Source organism: Tasmannia lanceolata, unplaced genomic scaffold (assembly GCF_043159265.1).
Source record: "Tasmannia lanceolata isolate RefF3 unplaced genomic scaffold, GAP_Taslan_0.1 ptg000019l, whole genome shotgun sequence".
Lineage (NCBI taxonomy): Eukaryota > Viridiplantae > Streptophyta > Magnoliopsida > Canellales > Winteraceae > Tasmannia > Tasmannia lanceolata.
Genome location: NW_027518696.1, coordinates 29,649,273 through 29,658,193, shown reverse-complemented (window position 1 = coordinate 29,658,193; position 8,921 = coordinate 29,649,273). Strand labels below are relative to the sequence as shown.

The 8,921-nt window shown below is 40.7% G+C and overlaps 1 protein-coding gene across 1 annotated transcript; it reads left to right on the top strand.

Moving 5' to 3' along the window:
- The first annotated feature begins 4,856 nt into the window (after window positions 1-4,856).
- On the top strand, window positions 4,857-6,553 carry LOC143853001 (uncharacterized). The gene has a single exon (XM_077362695.1). It carries the CDS (start codon window positions 5,151-5,153, stop codon window positions 6,501-6,503), a length of 1,353 nt encoding a protein of 450 aa, XP_077218810.1. The 5' UTR covers window positions 4,857-5,150; the 3' UTR covers window positions 6,504-6,553.
- Window positions 6,554-8,921: the final 2,368 nt, after the last annotated feature.

Below are 8,921 nucleotides of genomic sequence, written 5' to 3'. Positions count from 1 at the left end.
CTAGGGGAGCATCGGGACTAGGCAACTCAGGTGCCTCAGTAGTCAAGGCCCAATAAGTTCCTCTTCCATTCCACATAGTTTGGACCAGTAAGTTTGTTGTCTTCAAGGATCCTAGCTAAAGGATTGAAGGATGACATATCAAATGTAAACGAAAAGAGACATAAAATAAGCAAAACTAACTATTTTAGATTTTTTCATGACATGTAACCATTAGATTTGAGCTTTTGATCTATAATGGTACTACCCATTGTTTGTTTCATTTATGTGCCCCTCAAACACATAAACTAAGAGAAATAACATGATTTCTCGAATGCAGATGCTCATCAATAACAACTTTGTTGAGTATGAGTGAATTCATCTAATCCGTCATATTATAATTATGATATCTGATTTGATTTTGGCATCCATGCATTACAGTGTATCTATCATTTGTGCATCAACACCCGTTGCTTGGTTAAGCTAACACCTACTGCCTCGGAATCATTTTACAAAACATACTAGCTTCTGCTTTGACATATGACTAATGTATTTTGCAAATATCCATTATCCTTATTGGAATCTATTAGTTATTCTAGATAGAGAATCAAGATTGACTTCTGCTTTGACATATGACCGTCTTATTCTGTAAAGTAGCCAACAAGTAGATGGCTATGGAAGGCTATGGAGATTAATCATTTCGATTTAAATCCCCATTTACAACTTAATATTTTATAAAGAGGGTATCTTTTAAGTGGAAAAATCTGATTTCTATGCATGTATACAAACCAAACCATCGAATGGAAATACATATATAAGGAAAGGAAAATGTAATCTACCATCACACATCTAAACTATAAAAAATAAAACAATCACATCCATAAGCTTAATTTTGGAATCTTGGATTTATAGGGATTCTCCCACTAACCATTTAATAATTATCTAACCATTTTAGAGTTAATTAATCCTCATAATTCTGTATTACCAAAATTAAGAGTGAAATTTGGGCAACTATTCGCAATAGGAAAAATCCACCGACCTTAAGGTGATTTTTCAAAGGTAATGGTACTGATATACTTCATCATATGAAGTATTTTAGATCTGGAATAATTATGAAGAATGCGTCCGCCCTTCATTGAATCGATAGGATCGAAGTCCACCATCATCTGTAGCCTTCTTGAATCATCACCATGTCCAAGTTCTCTTTGATTCTTAGATTGACCACCTCAAGAGCGATTTTCTTTATTCAATACTTCTGATGCAATATGAAAATAAACTATCTTAGTGTCATGCGCTAGTCTAAACAATGTGTACATCAAATGAAATTCTCCACGGGAAACCAATTGTCCACACAACTGCCCAGAGGGAGTATATAAACTAATAAAACCATTAATTATTACATTGCTGACTTTTAATTGCTACATTCCAACAATATCAAACCATAAAAATAAATAATAAACATCCACAAATATTATCTATACTCATCTCATGCATGGATAGAGGTCGAATAAACCTTTTTGCCCAATTTTCACCAACATTGATCAAATCATACTGAAATTAAATTAAATAATTTTTAATTCAGCCATAAAACTACTGACATCTAAAGAAACATGATAGAATCAATTCTTACGATGTCAGAAGTCACCAAAAAAAATTTCGTGCAATAACGAAATCGTTTGAGTGAGAAAACCCAAAACAGTGGTTTTCAGGATCCTCGAAGCGAGCTCTTGCTTCTCAAAGAGGACGGTAGTAGCGCCCTACAATCAAGACCCGTCGGAGCTGAGCCCGACACACACCACAAGCCAACCCATGCCTCAACACCACGGTCGAGACTCGAGCCAGCTCTTCTCACCATAGTCGAAATTCGAGAAAGATTTCCTTCACCACCCGAGGTCGTAACCCACTTGCATAAAGACTCCACGCCGCTGAGTGACCAAGTCACTCCCCCGCACGAGCACGCCCTCTCAATCATGTGTTCCCCTCATCGCACACCACCATCTCCAACTACACCCAATGGAAAGGAAAAAAGAGTTAAAGAACAGAAAGTCTAAGGGAGAAACAAAAAAAACTCCTATTGTAAACCTCTCTGCCTCCTCGAAACCTCCACATCGCAATTATTGCAAGAGTCACGTCCGTCCAAAATCTTGACACATGGACGGTTCCAGCCAAGGAACAACTTACCACATTTGAAATTTTGACTACCCTAATCCTGCTCCAATGAAGCATGCTCCGACCGTATTGCTTCTGCTTATGGCCCTACTCCGCATCTCGATATGGAATAAGTTCTCTGGCGTCTCGAAAATGATGATCGATCCGCGCCATAGAATGAGCTAACAAATGGATTAAAAGGCTAACAACTCAAAGAGGGAGGGAGGGGGGGGGCTTATATTATGGGGGTAAAAATCGAACAATTCGTTGGATGATGACACGTTGCGCGAAATCAAGAAGCATCCAAAATAACTCCCCAAGCACGCCATGGCAGGGAGATCTGTACCATGATTATCCACAAGATATCTCATCGGTACGAATCATCAAAGCTGTCACCATCAACTGGGGAGTTCCTACCACACCCTAACATATCACCATTGATAGAAAGAAACTGCACCATATCCCAAAGATCTCGCCCAATAAATACATGGCACCATACCACCATCACATCGCTCCAGGAACGATGGAACATCCTACAAAAGGAACCCTCCTTTGCATTTCAAAGGATTGGCTCCCATGGGACCGAATCATCATAATCAAAGTAACACTTTACCTTCCTTGCACCAAGCACTCATTCTCATTGATCTCAATACTGATTTCAGCATTAGAGGGTTCCCCAGGAGTTCCGACTCTGGGTTGTCCCTAACCTGTTGTATGTGGATGCAGGTCATGTATAGATAGACGGCATGTGGAATTGTCGCCATTGTAGTCATCCGATTGCTTGGATAGATTTGAGCATCATCATGTGCAATTTAGGATCAATCTTAACGATCAGCATTGGGTCCTACAAACAAACCTGTCTACAATTGAGAGTGTTAATATGGTAGACCATCATGTGACAACCCCATGGTACTAATGTCATGATGAATGACCATAGGGGTGCAACTTTGGTTTGGGATGGGTTCTAATTTCCTCGGGCTGGCCTTTCCTCGGGTTGGGTTGAGCTAGGGTTGGGAAAAGTCAACCAAATTTAATTTCATGTAGGGTTTGGGTTGAGGCCTTGGGCAACCGACCAGATCTCTGTCATCTACGCCAGGTCTGGCTGCCAGGATTTTTTTTCATGATAAATTAGTGTCTACAAGTGATGAAAGGTAGGGCGGGTGGGAGAGAGATTTGAGAGGGCACGCTTGAGATGAGGGTCAGAAGTGGCTAAAAATAGGAAAAAGTTAAGATTTTTTCTGTTTCCTATTTTTAGCCACTTCTCACCGCTTAGATAGTAGTTTCCTGATTTTTAGCCACTTCACCACTTGGAGACACTAGTTTTTCAATAAAATAAAATAAAAAAATTGGCAGCCAGACATGCCCCTAATGTTATTGCAATTTTCAAAATGTGTTAGATGGATAGAGTTAGGGTTGAGAGATTTATAGGCGGGTTGCATTTATGGTGACCATCAACGACATAAGACTCTAAGGGGCCATTTGGATACCAATATTTTAAAATCTTGGATTTCCTCAAAATCATGGATGGGAGATGAGTGAATGAGACCGTCGGTCGTTTTCTAATTTCTCGCCCCTCTTTTTGTCGAGCAAGAGAGTAGGAGATCGTCTTGTGTTTCCGTTTTCTAGAAATGTCAGATGGAGAAGAAATTTCTAAAACGTATATTTCTTACTTAAATCCAGGATTTAACCCGCTTTCAAACTAAAACCTAGATTCTAAAATCCATGTATGCGAACATCCCCTAAATGGGTCGGGTTAAGGTTGAGGGACTTGTATCTCTGTTTGGACTTTGTTTGACCTCAACCCTACCTAACCCGGCCCAAATTGCATCCCTAAATGAACATTCATGTGTAAATTTAAACACTACAAAATCACAGCTTTAACTTTTCTTCTGGAGACCCAATATGATTTGTTGAGATTAAGCCCACTGATCATGGTGAGTCCAACAATGATTTGTTGGGATTATGTTCGAGGTTGGATCAACGGACACAGTCATGACCATGTTGATGGCGTCTGAATCCGGGTCTGCGATTGCGTGGTCGGTAGAGGGCCTCCGCAGGGTCTGCAATCATAAACAAAGGGGGTCAGGGGGTCCGGGGTGGGTCCCGGACGACCACTTTGACACCCAAGTTAGATCCTTCGACCAATCAATATAAAGAACAGCGAGAGGGGCAAGGGGTTTCGATCAGGGTTACTAGGGGCAGCGTGCGGAATCTTTTATGGGTGCGTGAGTGAGTAGGTCGTCCCCCTGCTTCGCTGGCGCGCATGGCTTTGGTGGCCATTTCCTTCCATAATTTGTGATGATGAGGCCTGGGCGGCGAGAGGGTGACACGTGTCATGATTGTGTGGTCTTTGCCGTTTTCCAACGCCCTTCTTCATGATGATTGGGCTCTGCTCGTGCATGGATGACACGTGGCGATATCTGGGAACACAGCCGTATTTGTGTCCCATCATAACTCCCCCTTACTCCTTTGGTCCATTGAATGGGCCAAGGGAGTAACGTTTTGTTCGAGCGAAGTCATGATGAGGATATTTACGAGGGCTCCGGGGTACGAGGAGGCGCGCCGTTCTCTATTTATTAGGCATTTATGTTATTATTTTTCCTAGAAGCAACCATCTCTATTTATTAGGCATTTCTGTTATTATTTTTCCTTAAAAAGATAAGGTGTCGGTATAACCAGTCGGCAGTAAGCTGTTTCTCTCCATCCTTTCCAAATCAACGAAACCTCTTTCCCATTTCACATTTACACTTTTCCATCCTTACAATGGCTCAGAGAGAAGGCTTCCATAATTACTGTAAACATAGGGTTTCGGATATCAAAACGAAGGAGTGCCAAATATCATTTATAATACCCGCACTTATCTTAGTCATGGGATTCCGATAAGATTTTCAGCATTCTCTCTTAATAAGTTAGGATTACGAGCCCCAATACCTTCCTTATCCCAAGTTCTTGCTTTCCATTCTCATTTACACCTCTCCCACAAACACGAGAGAGAGAGAGAGAGAGAGAGAGGAGGCCTTTGCGCAATGGGTGAGGCTGCAAAGGCAAAAAATGGGAGTGAAAGCTGGGGACTAGGCCTACTGGTTCTCCTCCTCCACGACGACAAATGTGTCAATAAGATAAAGAAAAACCCTTTCTCAAAATACACCACCAATTCTACTACCACCACCAGCCTCATCAACAGAGCTCAATCCACTCTCTCTATATGCCTTCTAATCCTCATTTTCACCTTCCTCCTCTTCACACTCTGCACCCTCGACTCCCCTCCCACCAAACCCCAAATCCACCTTCCTAGAAGATGGCTCTCACAAAACAATACCAAAACCAATCTCAAAACCCACAAAAGGAACAAGTTCAACAACACTTTAGCTCTTCAAGGAATGGGCACTCTATTTCGCAGAGGAAACAGAGCCATGAACGGACTACTCGTCGCCCATCTAACTGAAGACACCCAGCCGAGTCAACTCAGTTTCTTCCTCCGTTTGCTTCACCGATCCGGACTCACCGCCAAATCCGATATCATATTCCTCTTCCCTTTCTCTTCTACATCCCATCTCACCACAATAATTGAACAAGAGAACGACTCATTCTCCAAATTGTTACAACTTCACCACTCTAAAAACACCACCGATTCCTCTTCAATAACACCTTTCGACCCAACCCATTTCATAAAACGTACCAACAAGACCAATGGAGAGCCGATTTGGGGTCAAAGGAATCACAAAAATTATACTGGCGACAGCACCAGCAATGAAGATGGGTTGAGTTGGGGCTCAGTGGTGGGTTTTGACGCGTCCGAGTTAGACCCTGAAAACTCGTTATCCGGGTTTTTGAACCCCGTACCTATTCAACTCAGGAGGTGGGCGTGTTACCAGATGCTTTTAGGCCGAGTTCGAAGGAATTTTAAGCATGTTATGGTGGTAGGAGTGAAGGACGTGATTCTTCTTCGAGACCCTCTTACCTTAATCAGAAATAGCAGCGTTAATTCTCTACACTTGTGGCTGGATCATTTGAACGATGAGTCGAAACGGGTTTTGAACTCGGCTGTTATAATGGGTGGGATTAGAGCTGTTCGTGGATTGTCAAATGCTCTATTGAATGAGATTGTGAGAATTTCTATGCAACGGAAGAACAAGGCTCAGATAAATGATTCTATACTTCTCACTCGCCTTGTTCGAAATACTTCGTTATTAAAGGAAGTCAAGGTAACGAGTGAGATATTTCCGAATGAGAATTTACTCGTCTCTTCTTCTTTTTCCAAGTCATTTGGTTACTACTCTGTTATTCATAATAGGGACAGTAATGTCAATCTCACTAACATTCTTCTTCGAGAAATCTGTTCTTCTCCAATTGGTTGGTCTGTTTATAGAGATTGTTAAGTAGAAAAAAATACAAGTAAATAATACTTATTATTTTTTTCTTCCACAGATTTCTGTTTGTTATTTCTTTGTAGTTCTTTTCCTGCATTGGATGATTACTTCTCGTTTTCAGTTGATTCGTTTAGGACAGGTGGTGCTAAGTCAGTCCCTCCGAGCCGAGTCAACTCGCCCCTCACACTTTACCGACAAATAGTCTAGTCTTGGACTCCTTTTTTTATTTTCCCCTATTCTATAGTATATTCATGGATGTGCAGGCGCCGTAAATCTTGGCCATTTATCTTGTAGGCCCAACTTATGATTACCCAAGAAACAAAAATCTAGAGCTTAAAAATATAAGGTATTTAATAGTTAAAAAAGAAACTTCATATTTGTATGGTTTTCAATATCGGGGGTATTTGCTAGGCAATTTCTCAGAAAGCCATTTTGCCGCTGCCTTAGTGTGACATTTTCAAATAAGATTAACTTAGCTGATTTTATTTGCAAATAAGCACCAAAGAGATGTTGAAGATGTCATCAGACTTGATCAAGGGGCTAGGATTATGTGATCCTGGTGGAAGTAGGTGCAATCACTCTAGAAGTTGCATTGGTCATAACATACAAGACCCTTCAAATTTAGAGCCTATCGTTATACAAGTGGAGGGGATCATTCTTTTTTTACAATATAGGAAATGATACGTTCATTCCTTTTGTTTGTCTTTTCCCTAATGACTATATTTTCAGAAAAAGACAAACAAAGATGGAAGAAGAGAGCCATTAGGGGGAAATGATATTTTCACCCCTTTTCTAAGCATTTCCAAGTTCCAACCCTTCTTTTGGCCCTTTCCTATACATTGGCTACATTACGACTTTTTTTTTTTTTTGGTCTTTTCCAGTTCTTCGCTTTTCTTTTCCTCCTAATTTCGGAAAATTAAACACGAAAAAATGGGTACAGTTGGAAGTTGTACTACGGAACTGTCACGTGAATGATAAATGACAACCAAACAATGCTCCGAAAAAAAGCCATTTTACTTTGATTTTCTCAAATTTTTGGTGCAACGAAATGGACCCATATTCATATTAGGAGTAGAAGAGAAGTAAACTGAATTCATTATCCATGTAAAAACAGAGTAGGGGTAAAGTCATCTCTACTTTGTCGTTCCTCTTGATTTGGTTGGAAGCTCAAAAGGCTATTATTTAGAAACATTTCTGTGAATGGGAAAATAACAAAACTTTACTTTCTGTTCTTAGTAACATACTATTTTGGTGGGAACCAACCACACCAAACTGAAACTACTGGGGCGGGGATAAAAATATCCTTTCCTTAGCAATATAGTAAGAATTTAATTTAGGGCAGTGATAAATCGACCCCCCAAAATGATAAATCGACTCCCCATGTGTCTATCTCTCTCCTGTTTCTCTCTCTAACTCAGAGGAGAGAGAAAGACACATGGGGAGTCGATTTATCACTCCCCTTAATTTATTGTGAAATAGAGAGGAGGTGATCTTCATCAAATTTTGTTCACAGGTGACATATATGGCCAGATTTTTTGGAGGGAGAAAATGATAAAAATCGCATGTGGGGATCCCACAATGAATGATGCAAAGCGCGTGAAAGTCTTAATTTTGTAGCCACCACTTGGCCCAAATGTGGGTGGGTGGCTCCCCACGCAAACACGGTCAAATTAAGACGCTTTGGCTCATGCTAATCCTATCCAATTCAATTTCCATTCTGCGCGAGCGATCAGGCCCAGAAGGGGTCCGATTGAATTCGCTACGTAATTTCACAGTGAATCAGTGGCTGCACTTTTAGCAACTCTTTTTCCGTATAACAAGGAATGATATTTCCACTCCCTTTTCTCAGTGTAGAAAGGAGTGAGGAGGCCAGTGAGGCAAATGGGCTGATTGAATTTTCTCTAGAGAAAAGTACGGAATGCGGGGCTGATGTTTAGTGAAAGTACGGATTACGGGCATTTTTTAAAACAATAACAAAAAAGGGGTAAACTTCAAAATGGACTGGTCAAAAGACCCTGATACCCTTCTGACATCGATAGAGTCCTCCTTTTTCATTACTGCCTCTTAAATTGGCTCGATTCATGAGGCTTATTTTGGTTCATTTAAATGTGTATTTAAACCGAGAGAACCTTGGGTTCGTTTCTATCTTAGCCGTCAGAAATAACTAGAGATAGATAAATCTTGACACGTGTTGCAAGACTTTTTGGAACCCCGATGTTATTGTACTTTTTGGAACACTGACGTTATCTTTTCTCACTTATCTTTAGGCTTAGAACGATAGACATTATCTTTTCTCACTTATCTTTTCAACACGTGTCAGGCATCCATCCGTCTCTAAGTATTTCCGATGGCCAAGATAGAAATAATGGGTAGCCGGGGGAAAATAATGGGTAAGCCGATGGAAATAATGGTTATAGAGAGAGAAAT

What these genes read in the sequence shown, in the direction of transcription:
- LOC143853001 (XM_077362695.1), top strand. Translation starts at nt 5,151, where the DNA reads ATGGGTGAGGCTGCAAAGGCAAAAAATGGGAGTGAAAGCTGGGGACTA.